At 44.1% G+C, this 19,239-nt stretch overlaps 1 protein-coding gene across 1 annotated transcript in view; it reads right to left on the reverse strand.

The window, feature by feature from the left end:
• Positions 1-355: 355 nt before the first annotated feature.
• ALK (ALK receptor tyrosine kinase) overlaps positions 356-19,239 on the reverse strand; it is a 734,717-nt gene continuing 715,833 nt past the window's right edge. The window contains exons 25-29 of the mRNA XM_068966737.1: positions 17,693-17,785; positions 15,060-15,161; positions 3,964-4,098; positions 3,148-3,238; positions 356-1,039 (exon numbers count right to left, since the gene is read on the reverse strand). Of these exons, the coding sequence (XP_068822838.1) occupies positions 356-1,039; positions 3,148-3,238; positions 3,964-4,098; positions 15,060-15,161; positions 17,693-17,785 (1,105 nt within the window). The remainder of the gene's footprint in view (positions 1,040-3,147; positions 3,239-3,963; positions 4,099-15,059; positions 15,162-17,692; positions 17,786-19,239) is intronic.

Here is a 19,239-nt window from a genome sequence, read left to right on the forward strand (position 1 = left end):
CCACATTGACCAGGGGAAAACCTATGACTCCGACTAGCAAACACAGGAGTGGCTAGCTCTGCGAGCGTGGAGCAGAGCACGCGGGACAGGGAAGGAAGCAGGAGCAGGTGGACACCAGCCATCCTTCAGAACCCTACGCAGCCGCGTCCTGGCCTCGCACTGATCACTCCTCTTTATGAGATGGTCTCCTTTTGCAAGACTGGGATGAACGCGTGCTCCAAACCTTTAGAAGCAATTTGAAAACACAGCTTTTGATGTGGCACTTCAAAACAAGTTGGCACAGAATGAAGAGTGACATTTGGTCAGTGGTTTGCGGAGGAGCCGTTACCTGTCCCTCCCCGGGCCGAGCTGGGGCTCAGGGCGCAGGCTGGCTCTTGGTCGCGGGGTCCTCGTAGCGGCCCGGGCCGGGGGCGGCCTCCGGGGGGAAGCCCTGCTGCTGGTAGCCGTAGTTGACGGTGCCGCACGGGAAGTGGCGCAGCCTGAACAGAGGCACGTCCCGCAGGCTGGCGGTCAGCGCCGACGGCTCGAGGAGCAGCGAGGCGCCCGGGCGGCGGGCGGCGGGCGCGGGCGCCGGGACAGCACGGGCGCCCTCGCCGCCCGGGGGCCCCCGCTCGCGCTGCTCCTTCTTGGCCGGTGGAGTGTTCTTTTTGGTGGGTTTCTCTGTAAACCAGGAGCCGTAGGTGGGGTTCCAGAGGCTGGTGGGCTTGTTCCTGGAGCCCTGGACTTGGGGCAGCTCCGAGGGCGGGTTGGACTGCGAGAAGGCCATGTTGACGTGTCCCCCGTCCACGGCCGGCGGCCGGGCGCCGCCTCGGACACAGGCCTCCGCGGCCGCGGGCTTCTTGCCGGCCTTGCCGGGCGGAGCCGAGGGCAGAGCGGCGGGGGCGGCCGGCTCGCGGCCCTCCTCTCGCTTGGCCTGGGCCGCCGAGACCAGGAGAGGAGGGATTCCCTCGGGGTCCTGGGGCCTCATAGGCACCTTCTCCTCCTCTTCCACGAGGGGCCCGTATTCAACCGGCAAAGCGGTGTTGATCACATCTGGGTCCTACAGACGGGAGAGATGGACGGATGGAGACTTTGAAGCACAAGCCAAACGTGTGGATGGGAAGATAACCTTAGCGATGATGTCATCCAAACTAACTTCACAGATGAGGAAACCATTCAGGGTTTACTGGGAATATATTAATTTGTAAGCACGGGAGAATAAGAAGCACATGCGAAAACGTCCTCATTTCGTAGAGCTTGGAGGAGAGGCGCTGTTACAGAAGAGCGCGCTGGGACAGGGTGCCCGGAAGCGGCCCCACTGCTTGGGGAAGGGGAGTGGACTCAGGAAAGAAAGGCTTTGCAGAGGCCAGCTTTAGGCAAAACTTACAGAGGAGTGGATTCAAAAAATTATAAATTAGTTTTAAAAATGGGTTACCGTCTGTTCCCAGTGAAGTGAAGTTGCTCAGTCATGTGTGACTCTTTGCAATCCCATGGACCCCGTAGCTTACCAGGCTCTGTCCATGGAATTTTCCAGGCAAGAGTACTGGAGTGGGTTGCCATTTCCTTCTCCAGGCGAACTTCCCGACCAGGGGATCGAACCTAGGTCTCCCACATGGCAGGCAGACGCTTTACCCTCTGAGCCACCAGGGAAGCCCAGTTCCCAGTGAAATACTTACAAAAAAAAAATCTGCATGTTTGACTTCAAAATATGTGTTGAGAGTGAAAGGAGGGGAGGAGAAGGGAGGAAGGACACACCATGCTGGCTGACAAGGTTAACCTCTGGTTCTCCCAGCATTTCCATCACCTTTGGATGGAGGCTGTACTTGATCATAACGTTTCTGGGTTATATCATCACTTCATTACATATGCTGATATCACAATGCAGTGGTTTTTCAACAAGTTTGGATCTGATGAAACCCAGGAAATACTGATGTGCTATGAGGAAAACCACTTACAAAATCAACTCTGTGCTAGATCATTTTTACAGCGACAGACTGATATAGAAAAGCACAAAGCAGTTGCTAGAGATTTGAGAAAGATTTGTGGAAGAAAGCTTAAAGTTGGGGAAACTTAATCCTGTACTATTTTGTGCAAATTGGGAAAACCATTATTTCGGTTTAATAGAAAAGCACAGAGGTCCAGTATTCATCAGTAAAAACTTTAAGCATAAAAAATAACTACCTTCTAATTCTATCTGCTTTAGTCTTTCGTTCCTTCCCTATTAATTATTAATTTCTAGAATGAGTCATTCAAAATATGCTTGTACAGAGCTCCCAGCTTTTAAGAGGGATCTTATGTACTTTGGAGAAGAAAATTACTCCAAAGTATATGTACTTAAGTGGATGCATCCCATTAATATTACAACATAAGAACCTAAAAGCCACTGAACATCAAGTTCTCTAAAACAAACAAAAAAACCCCGAATAACCTGAAGTCTATATAGATAAATGCCTTCTGAGCTCAAAGAACCCAAAAGAATGGAATCATGAGGACAGGAGATGACTCCAGTGTGAAAATGTGTATGTCTATTGTCACAACTAAGAGGAGAGGGAATTTAGTGAGGTAGTGGTTTGTTGTTTGACTTCTAAAAGGTTCTCCAGAATCTGATATCCTGGCAGAATGAGAGGCAAAAAAAGAGGGAAAGAGAATTCACGCAGCCTGGAGGTGAGAAGTGTCGGCTGTGAAGGCCCCTGAGACCTTGAAGTAAGGGAGCACACCCCTCCACCGAGGACGGTGCAGACATGGAGGAAATTGGGAGCTGCGGCTCTCACTTGATGGCCTCCACTCTTGAGGAGGTAGAAGGCATAGTCATCTGCTGAAAATGTACCCCATTTCTATTAACATCAAAACAGGAAACATGCAGTCCTTACTGACAGAAGTGGGAGTGGAATCTGGACAGGGACCAGCAGGACTGCGGGAAGCTGCATGGCTTGGACAGACCCTCTCCCAGCTCAACTCCTCTAAGTGACAGCAACTAGTATTTGTTTACAAAACAGGCAGACTGAGATACCACTCATTGTACTTATAGATAATTAACATTAGTCTTCAAGAGCATAACTCATTTCTCCTGGCTGGTGTAACTATTGTTTCACATTTTGGTATTTGCCATCTTCAAGACTTTTCCATATAAATACTAGCTGAAGGAGGTGGCGGGGGGGATGTGTATACCTGAGTGCAGTATTCAATCCTCTCCAAAATTATGGCAAAGTTGGGCCTGTCTTCAGGCTGATGTTGCCAGCACTGGGTCATTATCCGGTATCTAAAAGAACACGGACATAAATTAAAATCAAGAAAAATGGGATGAAAAATACATTTTTTCCCCCCTCAGTGCTTTTCTAATGGGACTGGAATAGCACTGTCTTCTAGGGTAGGGACTCATCTTGCCCCCGTGTTTGCACGTGCTGCCCTCTGCTGATGGGCAGGGTGTGAAGGTATCATACAGGGCTCGTTTGTTCCATTCCTGAATTAAGGTCACCTCTGGGACAGAATATTCTAACTGTATTTCCCATCTGTCTTGTTTGTGGGAAGGAGGTGAGACAGATCAGTTCAGTTCAGTTCAGTCGCTCAGTCGTGTCTGACTCTGCGACCCTGTGGCCTGCATGGAGTCCATGGTGAGACACATAAGACCGCAGAAAACCCAGGGAATAGAGATACTTCAGGGAGACTCAAGACCTGTGGAGTAAGGCAGCAGGGACGAGGCCACAGCACAGACCTAGGAGGTGCCTGAGGCGAGTGAACCTGCTGAGTCCACAGCCTCCATCCAGACAATGTATGCCTTTTGGGGTGTGGCATTATTGCTGTCAAGGGGCAGGAAGAATAAACCATCTCATTGAAACTAGAGGCACACTCCTATCTTGGGGCATATTAAATGAGGTCAGCCATCTGTTCCTTCATCTTGAAAATCAAAAAGCATATGTGGCTGCAGATATTTTTTGAAAAGGAAAATTGTGCTTAGTAAATTGTAGAAAATCCTCAGAGTCATACACAGGCCCCGGGCAGTTCTTAGGTGGGTCCATCCGTCCTCCACTGGTGACGAACTCCAGGACTTCCTGGTTGCTTTTGCTAGGGTATGGCATGTATCCAAGAGAGAAGATTTCCCATAGCAGCACTCCGAAGGACCTGCACACAGGACGGGAGGTGTGGGTGTGGGCGTGCACACACACACACACACATACAAATACATTCACAGATGCTCATACACACACACATGCACACATGTAAATACCCCGACACACATACAGAGACGTATGTATACGCACACACAGTGACATAAACGTGCACATTCTCACAGACACACACACATGCACACATGGAAACACCCTGACACACATACAGAGATGTATGTATACGCAGCGACATAAACATGTGCACATTCTCACAGACACACACACACATGCACACATGTAAACACCCCAACACACATACAGAGACGTATGTATACGCACACACAGCGACATAAACGTGTACATTCTCATGGACACACACACACATGCACACATGGAAAATTTTAATTGCTTAATTTCATTTTTCCACAATAAAAGTTTTTAATATGGAGAAATAGAAAAGAATGAGAAAGTAGCCACAAGTGAAGATCCATAAAAGGATAACCAGCATGTTGTCTCTTCTTTACAGATTCTGGGCTTAGAATTTTTTTACATAATTGCTGTGATTTTTTTTTTCTGGCAAATTCCATTATAGCATAAACATTTTGCATGCTAATACAAACCCTTTTATAAATAGAATTTGACATAGCTATAAAAAATTCCACTGAGTAGTTGTGCCATAATTTGCTGTATCATTTCCATATTGTTTTCAATTTTTAAAGTATTTTAAAAACATTGTGATGAACATCTTTATACATTTTTAAAAGGACAATTTCCTTAGAATAAATTTCCTGAATTTAGGATTAGGATAATCTAGTAAAATTTAGGATAAGAATAATCCAGTAAAATCTAGGATAATTCTAATGGAATTACTAGATCAAAATAATATGAACGCAGAAAAATTATTTCTGCTTATTGCCCATGTGACTTTCCAGTGCATTGCTGATCATCAACCAGCACTGTGCATCAGACACTCTTGCCAACACTGAGTCTTCTTACTAAAAATGAGAACTTTTGCTGATTTTTAAGGTAAAAAATGGTAGATTATTTTAAATTATGATTATTGATTGGATAATTAACATGGTTGAATGTGTTTGTTAATTTACTCTTTTTCCTGTGAATGTTTCATGTTTAACCTCATATAACCACCCTAAGCCACATATTTTATTTTGATTTATAAACATACTTTATCAAAGATGTTAATCTTTTATTCAAAGTTCAAACACTTCTATTAGTTGCTTTCTAATTTTCCTTGTTAGCATACCAAAGATTTTTATTTTTATGTAGTTGAATCTATTTGAAAAAGTTTTGTGATTTTGTCCATCTGTTTCAGAGATTGTACAATCCTCTCTTTACCAATGACTAGAGGAATGTTTGCTATTTTCTTCCAGTTGTATTAATATCTCTTTTTTCTTTCTTCTCACATCCAGTTGGAGTTGAGTTTGGTGTAAAGTGTGAGGTAAGGAACTCATTTTATTCGCTTCTCTAAAACCACTGTTTAACACTACATATTCCCAAAATAATTTTCTCATCAATTATTGGCTTGTGAGTAAGACAGGTCTGTTCCAGGATATCTATTCACTTCATCTATTTGTCTGCTTCTTGCATCGATACCGTTTTCTTTTACTTTATTTTTTGGCTGTGCTGAGTCTTCATTGCTGCACGCAAACTTTTCTCTAGTTGCGGTGCACGAGCTTCTCACTACACTGGCTTCCCTTGTAGAGCCGGGCCCTAGAGCGTGGGCTTCAGGAGTTGTGGCACACAGGCTTTAGTTGCCCCTTGGCATGTGTAAACTTCTTGGACCAGGGATCGAACCTGTGTTCTGTCATTAGCGGGCAGATTCTTAACCATTGTGCCACTAGGGAAGTCTCTTTTACTTTTTGTGTATTTATGTTTTAATATCGAGTAGGGCATTTTTCCTTACTTCTCTCTTTTTAAAGAAATGTATCAGATTTCTCAAAATCAGATCAAATGTATTTTGATTTCTCAAAATCAAAAATACAAAAAAATGTATTTGACTTGTTTTAAATGAACTTTAAAATGATTTCTATTGTATTTCAAAATCATCTCCTTTGATATTTTGACTAAAACTTTAAAACATTTAATTTCATAATTAGGTTTTTTTTTTTAGCAAAAAAAGGGCTATCTTTGTTTTAGTATCTGGTTGCAGTTTTCTGATGTAATATTACCCCAAAAATTTATGGAACTATAGCTCCTCTGAAACTATAGCGCTTGAGAGTCACTTGGACTGCAAGGAGATCAAATTAATCAATCCTAAAGGAAATCAACCCTGAATATTCATTGGAAGGACTGATGCTGATGCTGAAGCGCCAATACTTTGGCCACCTGATGCGAAGACCCGACTCTTTGGAAAAGACTCTGATGCTGGGAAAGATTGAAGGCAAGAGGAGAAGGGGATAACAGAGGATGAGATGGTTGCATGGCATCACCAACTCGATGGACATGAGTCTGAGCAAGCTCCGGGAGATGGTGATGGGCAAGCTCCGGGAGATGGTGAAAGACAGGAGAGCGTGGTGTGCTGCAGTCCATGGGGTTGCAAAGAGTCAGACATGACTGAGCGACCGAACAACAAAAGCTTCTCTGGGCTTCCCAGGTGGCACCAGTGGTAAAGAACCCATCTGCCAATGCAGGAGACTTAAGAGACGTGGGTTTGATCCCTGGGTTGGGAAGACCCCCTGGAGGAGGGCATGGCAAGCCACTCCAGTATTCTTGCCTGGAGAATCCCACGGACAGAGGAGCCTGGCAGGCCACGGTCCACAGGGTCCCAAAGAATCGGACATGTAGGAAGTGATTTACACAAAGTACTTTTATTGACATCATTTAACTGAACTTTCAAAGATTCTTTTGAGGAGAATTAGGCAAAGATAGTTTCTATATATTTCAGGTGAGAAGGCTGAAGCAGAGATTATTATACAGTTAATTCAAGACAGACTGGAATACGTTATTAGATTTCTTGATTCAACTAACTACAAATTGCCTGGTTCATATATTATTCCTCTCTGTTTGGTGGCCTTTCTGCCTCCCCCACAAGGCAAAACAAAATAAGCAAAATCATGGATGAAACTAAGTAGCAGGGCTTAAAGAATCCCAGCAGTATGTTTTCTGCCTATCTGGATAGTTAGGGAGACAAATTGGAGTATTCTTTGAGAGAATCATTGTATGGATTGCAAATAGATGTTTATTTTCTTAGCGTTCGAGGGAGTGAGAAGTCATGTTGGTTACAGAACGCTGATAATTTCAGGTAAGTAATATTGTGAGTGCAGCACTTTCACAGCATCATCTTTCAGGATTCAGAACAGCTCAACTGGAATTCCATCACCTCCACTAGCTTTGTTCGTAGTGATGCTTTCTAAGGCCCACTTGACTTCACATTCCAAGATGTCTGGTTCTAGATTAGTGATCACATCATCATGACTATCTGGGTCGTGAAGATCTTTTTTGTACAGTTCTTCCGTGTATTCTTGCCCCCTCTTCTTAATATCTTCTGCTTCTGTTAGGTCCATACCATTTCTGTCCTTTATCGAGCCCATCTTTGTATCAAATGTTCCCTTGGTATCTCTAATTTTCTTGAAGAGATCTCTAGTCTTTCCCATTCTGTTGTTTTCCTCTATTTCTTTGCATTGATCGCTGAAGAAGGCTTTCTTATCTCTTCTTGCTATTCTTTGTAACTCAGCATTTAGATGCCTGTATCTTTCCTTTTCTCCTTTGCTTTTCACCTCTCTTCTCTTCACAGCTATTTGTAAGGCCTCCTCAGACAGCCATTTTGCTTTTTTGCATTTCTTGTCCATGGGGATGGTCTTGATCCCTGTCTCCTGCACAATGTCACGAACTGCATTCCATAGTTCAACTCAGCAGTGGCCACAGGACTGGAAAAGGTCAGTTTTCATTCCAATTCCAAAGAAAGGCAATGCAAAAGAATGTTCAAACTACCACACAATTGCACTCATCTCACATGCTAGTAAAGTAATGCTCAAAATTCTCCAAGCCAGGCTTCAGCAATACGTGAACCGTGAACTCCCTGATGTTCAAGCTGGTTTTAGAAACGGCAGAGGAACCAGAGATCAAATTGCCAACATCTGCTGGATCATGGAAAAAGCAAGAAAATTCCAGAAAAACATCTATTTCTGCTTTATTGACTATGCCAAAGCCTTTGACTGTGGATCACAATAACCTGTGGAAAATTCTGAAAGAGATGGGAATACCAGACCACCTGACCTGCCTCTTGAGAAATCTGTATGCAGGTCAGGAAGCAACAGGTAGAACTGGACATGGAACAACAGACTGGTTCCAAATAGGAAAAGGAGTACATCAAGGCTGTATATTGTCACCCTGCTTATTTAACTTCTATGCAGAGTACATCATGAGAAACGCTGGACTGGAAGAAGCACAAGGTGGAATCAAGATTGCCAGGAGAAATATCAATAACCTCAGATATGCAGATGAACCACCGTTATGGCAGAAAGTGAAGAGGAGCTAAAAAGCCTCTTGATGAAAGTGAAAGAGGAGAGCGAAAAAGCTGGCCTAATGCTCAACATTCAGAAAACGAAGATCATGGCATCTGGTCCCATCACTTCATGGGAAATAGATGGGGAAACAGTGGAAACAGTGTCAGACTTTATTTTTTGGGGCTCCAGAATCACTGCAGATGGTGACTGCAGCCATGAAATTAAAAGATGCTTACTCCTTGGAAGAAAAGTTATGACCAACCTAGACAGCATATTCAAAAGCAGAGACATTACTTTGCCAACAAAGGTCCGTCTAGTCAAGGCTATGGTTTTTCCTGTGGTCATGTATGGATGTGAGAGTTGGACTGTGAAGAAGGCTGAGCACCGAAGAATTGATGCTTTTGAAGTGTGGTGTTGGAGAAGACTCTTGAGAGTCCCTTGGACTGCAAGGAGATCCAACCAGTCCATTCTGAAGGAGATCAACCCTGGGATTTCTTTGGAAGGAATGATGCTAAAGCTGAAACTCCAGTACTTTGGCCACCTCATGCGAAGAGTTGACTCATTGGAAAAAACTCTGACGCTGGGAGGGATTGTGGGCAGGAGGAGAAGGGGACGACCGAGGATGAGCTGGCTGGATGGCATGACGGACTTGATGGACGTGAGTCTGAGTGAACTGCGGCAGATGGTGATGAACAGGGAGGCCTGGCGTGCTGTGATTCATGGGTCGCAAAGAGTCGGACACGACTGAGCAACTGAACTGAACTGAACTGAACTGAATGTTGTTAAATTTAGCAGATAATCATACAGGATACTCATTAACATTTGATTTCCAGATAAACAAGAAATACATTTTTAGTATTAGCATATCCCAGTTGGACTTCCCAGGTGGCGCTAGTGGTAAAGAACCCACTGGCCAGTGCAGGAGACACGAGAGACAAGGGTTTCATCTCTGGGTCAGGAAGATCCCCTGGAAGAGGGCATGGCAACCCACCCCAGTAGCCTTGCCTGGAGAATCCCATGGACAGAGAAGCATGTGGAGCTTCAGTTCACGGGGTCGCAGAGAGGTGGATGGGACTGACGTGACTTAGCACACATTCATATCCCAAATACTGCATGAGACATACCAAAAAATTATTCACTGTTCATGTGAAATTTCATTTTAACTGGCCATTTTGTATTTTATCTAGTAATCCTACAGATCAGGTAAATATATATTTTGTATGCCAATTTTTTTTTAATCACTGATAAGGTAAGCCTGTCTCAAATAGGAGCCACAAGGCCCAAAGCTTTGCACCGAAGCGTTCAAAAATCAAATAAGACAAATATTGAAAAAAACCCACGTTGTTTCTTCTGATATAAAACCTGCTCTTCCTAAAATTATAGAAATAGCTTGAGTGATTGCAGATGAAATTATCTTAGAAATTTGAATCAATAAAGATAATCTGATAAAAAAAATTTAAAGTCATATTGTGCCTGGAAAATCCCATGGATGGAGGAGCCTGGTAGGCTGCAGTCCATGGGATCACGAAGAGTCGGACACGACTGAGCGACCTCACTTTCACTTTTCACTTTTCACTTTCATGCATTGGAGAAGGAAATGGCAACCCACTCCAGTGTTCTTGCCTGGAGAATCCCAGGGACGGGGGCAGCCTGGTGGGCTGCCGTCTATGGGGTCACACAGAGTCGGACATGACTGAAGCGACATAGCAGCAGCAGCATCAGCAGCAGCAGTGCTATGTTTATCAGCCTTTTAAAACTCACATCTCCTGTGTCTCCTGCATTGGCAGGCAGATTCTTTACCACTGCGCCACCTGGGAAGTCCCATGATATAAATAAACCACCATTTTATTTTTCCATCCTCCCCTTGAGTGACAGTTAGGCTATCTTTGCTTATTCTTTATTGTAAACAATGATGCAGATGAACACTCTACCCAAGTCTCTCTAATTCAGGCACTTAGATTGCTGGGTCGTAGGATATGCAATGGAGAAGGCAATGGCACCCCACTCCAGTACTCTTGCCTGGAAAATTCCATGGGCGGAGGAGCCTGGTGGGCTGCCGTCTATGGGGTCGCATAGAGTTGGACACGACTGAAGCGACTTAGCAGCAGCAGCAGCAGCAGCAGGATATGTAAGTGCTTGGTGCTCTGTGATGACTTCGAGGGGTGTGATGGACAGGGATGAGAGGGAGGTCCAGGAGTGAGGGGATCTATGTATACATACAGCTGATTCACTGCGTTGTATGGCAGTAACTAACACAACATTGTAAAGAAATTATACTCCAATTAAAAAAAATTACACAGTTACCCAGATTACTATCTGTACCTGGAGAGGTTAGGTGGCTGGTGCTCTAACTTGGGTGCACATGGAATGACCTGAGGATCCCTTAAGATGCAGATTGTTGGACCCCACCCCTAGAGTTTCTGCTTTATGAGGCCTGGAGTGGGATTGAGAATTTGAGTTTATGACAAGGTCCCAGGTGATGCTGATGCTGTTGATCAGAGGACCACACTTTGAGACCCACTGGGTTTGGGTAAGTCAAATCTCAGTGGCTTCGAACAACAAAACCTCTTATGCACATTATCAAAAAATGGACCAGAGGAGGGACTCTGATCACCGTGGCTCCTCTGTCTTCTGACCTTATCTCAATGCAAGGCTTTCAGAATCTGGAGGACTCTTGCCCATTTTGTTGGTTTCCCACGTTGCTGTTGAGAAATTCAGTTGTTTGGATTCCCTGTCTCTCATCTCTGATAATTTTTTACTATGATTTTATTTGTATCCTTGGAAACTTTTACCACCTTGATCACCATCGGTCTGGAGTTTCACAATGATGTGTTCATGTGGTTGCTCTTTTTATTCACAGCACTTAGCACTTGCTGGATGCTTTCATTCTGAAAACGTATGTCCTTCTGGGAAATCTTCTTGAATTATTTCTTTGATGTTTTTATTCCCTTCATTTCTGCTCTTCATTCTTTCTGGGACTCCTATTTGTCAGCTAATTGGGTCTAATGGTCTAATCCTTTTAAATTGTCTTTCCTTTCCTATCTATCCCATGTATTTATAGTCATTTTATTTTCTAGAAGATTTATTCAACTCTGTCTTCCAATTTTTCTATTACTTTCACACATCTATTATCATCTTTTTTAAAAAAAACTTTATTTTCTTAAGAACAGTTTTAGGTTGTGAAGAAATTATGAAGATAACACAGGAAGTTCCCACATGCCTCACACTCAGGTCCATGGTTAGCATTAATGTGACACATTTGTTACAATTAATGAGCCAATATTAAGGAATTATTATTAGCTAAAGCCCATAGTTTATTCAGGTCTCCTTAGCTTTTGCTGAATTTCCTTTTTCTGTTCTAGGACTCCATTAGAATATCACTTTATGTTTAGCTGTCATGTTTCCTTAGGCTATTCTTGACTTTGGCAACTTCTCAGATTTTCCTTGTTTTTTATGACCTTGACAGTTTCAAAGAGTTCTGGTCAGGAATTCTGTAGAATGTCATATCAGGATTTGTCTGTTTTCCTTATGATTAGACTGGAGTTAATGGGTCTGGGGAGAAAGACCTCAGAGGTTAACTACCATTTCATCATGTGTCAAGGTACGTGCTGTCAACATGATGTACCGCTGTTGATGCTGACCTTGACTGCCTAGCAGAGGTAGTGTCTGCCAAGTTTCTTTCTTCCCCCTGCTTTTCCCTCTCTGTGCTTTTTGAAAAAAATGCTGCTGTGTGCTGGCCATATGGGCTCCAGGGAACTAGACTCCATCTCCTTGAAGGCTCTCTTATCACATATTTCTATCCAGGAGCTTTTTCCCTAAGAACAGTTAAAATAATTAAGTAAGTAATTTTTGGCTGCACCAGGTCTTAGTTGCTGCATGCAGGATCTTTCCTTGCGGTGTGCGGACTCAGTCTTCGCGGCACACGGGTTTAGTTGCCTCTTGGCATGTGGGAGTTTAGTTCCCCAACCAGGAATCAAACCCGTATCCTCTGCATTGAAGGCAGATTCTTAACCATTGGACTGCCAGGGAGGTCCCAAAAACATTGTTTTAAATAACCTTTTGTCCTTAAGATTATGGTTACAATAATTTAACTTTCTGAGGATATTGTTTTCAAAAGTTTTCCTAAACTTTCTGCATTCTTCTCCCTCCAAGTTCCTTTGCATATGTTTGCTTCCTTCAGATCAGCATCTTTTCTCAAGTATCTGTGGATTCTTGGCTCTCTATTCATATATTAAGATTGGAACCCGGCAAGATGGGAAGCTCTGTGTAGATGAGGCTTGCTAACTGGTGGGCAGCTGACTTGCTTGTTTCACAAGGGGCCTTCGTTTCCTGGTTGCTATAACAGCGTACCACAGACTTGATGACTTAAGACAACAGAAGTTTTTTCCCTCACAGTTACGAAGGCTGGACGTCTGAAGTCAGTATTGAGAGCTGAAAGCGAAGTGTACACGGGACCACGCTGTTCCTTGCCTCTTCCGGCTTCGGGAGGCTGCTGGAGCGTCTTGACTTGTGGCCACATCTCTTCAACCTCTGCCTCTGTCCTCTGGGTGTGAGGCTCATCTCCCTCTGCCTCCCGTGAGGCACTGGTGACGCAGGCTCCTTCTCCTAATGAGGGTTTCTGGGATGAAAGCCTGATACCATCGGAGGGCCATTTTTCAGCCCACTAGCACTGGTGATGTCTACAGTTTTTCTCTGCATGGGTCAGTTCCTTCAGTGAGAATCTTCTGATCTCATCCTGCCTAGCTGCCGTGTGCTCGGCACTGAGGGGAGAGAGGAGGCATGCGCCTCTAAGTGGGCAGACTTCTCAAACTCTACTATATATGCTTATGGTAGAGAATCCACCCTTGCTGATGTCTGATATCCCCAAGGTCAGAAAGAATTAAATTCTTCAGAGAGGGAACCCCTAGCCTTGGGTGATGGTAGAGGAGGGGCAGAGGTGAGGGAATCATCTAGTTACTTTCTAAACAGATCTGTAACTCATTTTCCTATCTGCTGCACCTCTACTTGGAGGTGCTGGCACCTTCCATTCCTGGATCTTTCTGGGGCTCCTGACCAGGCAGAGTGAAGCAGGCTACTTCAAGATGGACGTAGGTGTCAACTTTCTAGTCTCATAAGTAAGGGACCAGGCTTCTCTGGTGGTTCACATGGTAAAGAATCCATCTGGAATGCAGAAGACATGGGTTTGATCTCTGGGTTGGGAAGATCCCTTGGAGAAGGGAAGGGTTACCCACTCCAGTATTCTGGCCTGGAAAATTCCATGGACAGAGGAGCCTGGCAGTCTACAGTCCATGGAGTCACAAAGAGCTGGACACGACCTAGCCACTAAGCACACACACACAAGTAAGGGACCGTTTGTCTGTAAACTTTCCAGTTTCCAAAACTGTGTCATCGTTGTCTGTGTCCTTGTGGATTTTTATGCAAAAAAGATTCTTCTGTGAATGTGTGTATTTTGGGAGGGAACACAGGTTGACTGCCATTTAAAATTATGTGTTGCTCTAGTAGGAATTATGTAGAACAGTATGGAGAGTGCTCAAAAAATTAAAAATAGAACTACCTTAAGATCTAGCAATCCCACCTCTGGGGATACATTCAAAGGAAATAAAATCAGTATTTTGAAGAGGCATCTGCACTCCCATGACCACTGCAGCATTACTCACAGTAGCCAAGATATGGAAACAACCTAAATACTGATGGATGGATGAATGGATAAAGAACACGTGGCGTGTATTTTACACACACACACACACACACACACACACACACACACACACACACACCGGAATATTATTCAGCCTTAAACAAGAAGGACATTTGCCATTTGCAACAACAGGGATAAACCTGGAGGACAGTATGCTGAGTGAAATAAATCAGGCACAGAAAGACAAGTGCCACATGACCTCACTTATCAGTGGACTCGCAGAAACAGAGAATAGAATGATGATTGCTGGGGAAGGAGAGGCTAGTCAAGGAGTACAGGTCTCAGTTTTGCAGGATGAATGATTTCTGGAGATCTAATGTGCAGATAGTGTTTTCCAAACTGATTTTTAGCTGTAGATCACCATCACTGATATTCCTGTGCTGATAATAATTTCTTTTTCTCTGTTATTCTGTCAGTTGGAGAATTTCATTGATCATTTTTCTAATCTTAACTCAATGTTGCATTCCTGGGATAAATCCAACTTTGTTATTATGTTAAAAAAAAATTACGTGTGGCTCTGTGTGTGGTCCACCAGCCTACAGTAGACCACACAGCCCGGGAATTTGTGAGAAATGGAACTTCTCAGTGACCTCAGACTTCTTAAATCCTAAGCTCTCAGGGTGGGGTCCAGCATTCAGTTGTGTCTTACCAAGACTTTCTGGTGATTCTGATGCTCTGTTGATGTGGGCCCTGCTATAGAGGTATGCTGTCTTCTCTCTTATCCTTCCACAAGAGAGTGTGGGCTCGTTTGACTCATGAGCTCTACTTGAAGGCTCATGGTGAGACCTGGATGAGGGCAGCAGAAAGACTCACCACGTGTCTGTTTTAGAAGTAAATATTCCTTCCATGAAGGCCTCCGGGGGCATCCACTTGACTGGCAACATTGCACAGCCTCCCTTTCGGTAGTAGCTTGCTCTGCAGGGAGAAGAGAGAAGACTCGGTTCTGGACATGGCTCTGAGCCAGGTACCTTGAGAGAGTGGCAAAAAGCAAGGTCTATGAACTGAAATTAACGAGGGGCTCTTGTGGTTCGGGGGGACAGCAGGGGACACAGATCATCTAGTTAACAACCTTAGTGTCACTTAATAGGAGACGAAACAGCCTGCCGGAGGTGTGAAAGAAAAGACCTATGCAATGGCTAAAATACCCGCTAGCAGATGGTTAGATTTCCCTGATGGATTTTGTTTACTGTAACTCACAGTGAATACCATTACTCCAGCCTTACGAGTATAGTTCCTGATGATCCACGGTAATGCGAGATACGCAATGGGAGGACTCAGAGCAGGGCTGGTGTCCTACTAGTCTGGGTCCTCCTCGGTGCTCACACAGCATCCAATTCAGCACAGGCATGTGACTCCAAGTCCTCTAGGTGGCTGGTGGGAAGCTGCTTCCTTTAGCTCAGCCCCCAGAGAAAATACAGGCCTGGGGTGGTGCTGGCGTCTGAGGGATGAGGTAACTAGTTTTTGTCAGTGACATCATTAATGCGACTCCCTGATAAAAAAAAACTAATAAATTAATTCCTACCTCTGAAGCCAGCTCCACCCCAGCCTTGTGTTTTTGTGCCTGGTATGTTATGGGAGGTGGATTCCTACCAGCTGCCTAGATTAATTACTTCAAAAAATAACTGACTGAAATATGAATTGAGTGGTTAGCTGACTCCTTGGAAAAGACCCTGATGCTGGGAAAGTTTGAGGGCAGGAGGAGGAGGGGTCGACAGAGAATGAGATGGTTGGATGGCATCATTGACTCAATGGACATGAGTCTGAGCAAACTCTGGGAGATAGTGAAGGACAGGGAAGCCTGGCGTGCTGCAGTCCGTGGGGTTGCCAAGGGTCAGACACGTCTGAGTGACTGAACAACAACGTGTGAGGTATTCTGCCACGTGCTGGGGGACAGAAATAAGTCATAGTCTCTCTCTTCCAAGGATATGGTTTGGTGGAAGAAACAGACATAATTAACTGCTAAAGAACACACATATGATGAGCAAGAGGAAACTCAGTGACCAAAGGAGAATGGGTTTGTTTCAGCTGGGGTGGGGGTGGTGGGTGGAAAAGTACGGGAAGAGTTTCTTGGGGGTGCTGATGAAGCTGAATGCCAAAGCAAGTCTCGCAGGAGACATTCGTGACACACGCTGTCGCACGGGGCCTGTGGGAAGCAGGGGGCTGTAGGGAAGCTAGGGTGCTGAAGTCTAGAGTTGGGACCTGTCAGTGCTGAGGACGTAGGGGAAGGGCCAGATCACGTGACTCGTTTAGTCTCGCTGCAGCATTTGAGTCTTAGAGCACAGGCAGTCCTGGGTGCTCCGAGACAGGAGGTGAAGGAACGCTGAGGCTCTGGGTGGTGGAAGAGGGTGAAACGGAGCTTTCCAGGTATGCGGTGGATATCAGTGGTAGATAACAGTAGGTGAAAACATTGCTGACTCCTGAGTTTCTCTGTGCTGCTGCCCTACGGTAACAGGATGCCATCAGCATTCGCACCCTAGGAGATGGCTACCAGTTCCTTGGGAGGCTGACAGGGGTCTCCCTTATTGTCTGAAGACTGAAAGGTCTACCTGACCCCCTCTCCTTACTCAACTGCTGGATTAGGGAACTGTAATTAGTGTAGTGACTATGCCAGAGAGTGGCTCGCTCAGCTCATGCAGTGAGTCACTGTTGTTAATAATTAGACAAAGATGAAACTAGGGGTTAGGAAGAGAAGTGTGGGATAGTATACAATAGAGGTTGTTTTTTTTTGCAGTTAAAATTTTTATTTTATTGATTTCTTTTTAATTAATTACTTAATTGGCTGCACTGGGCCTTAGTTGTGGCACACAGGATTTTTGAATTTTGTTGTGGCATGTGGGATCTAGTTCCCTGACCAGGGACAAAACGCAGGCCCCCTGCGTTGGGAGCGCAAGTCTTAACCAATGGATCACCAAGAAAGTTCCCTGTTGTTTTTCTTTTTGATGTAGCCTCGAGAATGTGACAGGGAAAAAGGAATGAAGCTGAGCTAAGTACTGACGGGCTTTGAACTATACTTCCATGTCTCCTGGAGTGGGAAATGCAGAGCAATGTGCTGGGCCCAGTCTCCTCTCAGTTCTAAGGAGCTCTTGCCTAGGGTAATGGAAGCTAAGTCTGTTTGGAATTATTGAGTATTGAGGAAAGGGGTTAATTAAGCTAAAGTTTACCTAGAAACTTTTTCCAAGTGAAGTATCCAGGTTATTCTGTCTCAGAACATGCTAGGACTAAAGAGTTGGAACCAGAAAGACAATCTAATTAACAGGTTAGTGTCAATTATTGCAGGCAGAGAGATCCTAGAATTAGTCCTTCAGGCATGAACAATAATTAAGGCTGCCCCTGTGCTGAAAAGGAACTTAATGCCATATTAGGCAGCAGGTTGACAAGGCACCAGAGTACTCTAGGGATGCGGTTGAGAAGGTGAGCTCTGATGGGTGATGGCAGTCTTCACTCACCTGTAGATGTCACGGGCCATTCCGAAGTCTCCAATCTTGGCTACTCTTCCAGGGCCTGGGCAGGTCAAGAGGCAGTTCCTGGCGGCAATGTCCCTGGGATGTAAAAAAAAGAGAAAATGCACTTCGTAATTTCATTCCTAAAAAGATAAAGGTATAAGAATCACAAGAATTTTCACCTCCAATCTAAAGTTCAAATAGTTCCCTTTTCTTCTCTGTATTTCCTTTACTACATTAGACTTCAGTATGAAAGAAATAGCTAAGCAATTCTAGGTCTCAGAACCAACAGGGAAATGGAAAAGGATTAGGGGAGATGATTGAAAACGTTTAATGGGATAATAATAATGAAAATAACTATAATAGGGACTAGAAAATTGATTGTCCTTTTACCAGGTACTTAAGCACTGTTCTAACTGCTTCATATCTAATTCTCACCATAGCCCTGTAAGACACAAGGTGCTAGTATTATCCTTATTTTATCAAAAAACTTAAAAGAAGATAATAGAGGGACATAGAAATGTGTTTGGCCTTTGGCTGTTGTTCTGTACCGATTGCTGGTTGGTTTCTGCTGGTTGTGTGACGGAGTGTTCTGGAACAGCATGGTTCCCATGAGATTCAAGTAGGTCAAGGCGTTCCCCAAATATTTCTAGTTTTATATTTTAATACGCCATCATGGTTTTTACATCCATGATTTTATCTAAAGCCTTTGTTAAGCTGTATGCATCATAGCTATGAGGCCAAAGAATCACTTCTTTCCTGTTATAAAGTTATCTTGTCTTCGTTGTTACGTTCTAGTCGTTAGGGCCTATTCTTCCACAGCATGCATGTAAGGCTGGATCAGAAGCTTTCCAAGACTCATCAGCTTCTACTCACTGACTGCTAACCCATTCTTGAGTTGCACGTGGGGATTAAGGATGCAGCCAGACGAAGTTTGGAATGTTGTTGTTGTTTAGTTACTAAGTCATGTCTGACTCTCTGTGGCCCCATGGACTGCAGCACACAAGGCTTCCCTGTCCCTTCACTATCTCCTAGAGTTTGCTCAAACTCATGGAATGGGTTTCTAATAATATTAAAGTCCTGGACAGAAAAAAATAGTACTTCTTGGGGGGAATGGGTGGTGTTTTTATACTTTCAACTGGTTTCATGATCATTGGCTGAGAAAGAAGGATCATGGAAAGTAAACAGCTGGATAGTATTTTTAAAAAATAGATCTGGATGGGGGTTCATGGCTTAGGGTAGCAGAACAATTGGTCAGGGTGGGAGATGGGTGTTATTAATGCCACTGCCCCAATTCAGAAGTTTTAAGTTGAATTTTGAGGAGCAATGGTGCATAAAACGCCCTAAGAAAACCATAAAAGCATAACATATATGACATCAAAAAGAAGAAAATATAGTAGGATATATAGCCATTGCTTCTCAAGAGAAATATAGTGAAGTCAACCAACAACAATATTTATAGCTCTGGAAAGGTCTTTCCGTTGATGTGCATGGAATGGTTGCTTAAAAAATTGATCTTGAATTTAATGGCAAGAAAGTAAATGTAATATCAT

This window comes from Capricornis sumatraensis, chromosome 1 (genome assembly GCF_032405125.1).
Source record: "Capricornis sumatraensis isolate serow.1 chromosome 1, serow.2, whole genome shotgun sequence".
NCBI classification, from domain to species: domain Eukaryota; kingdom Metazoa; phylum Chordata; class Mammalia; order Artiodactyla; family Bovidae; genus Capricornis; species Capricornis sumatraensis.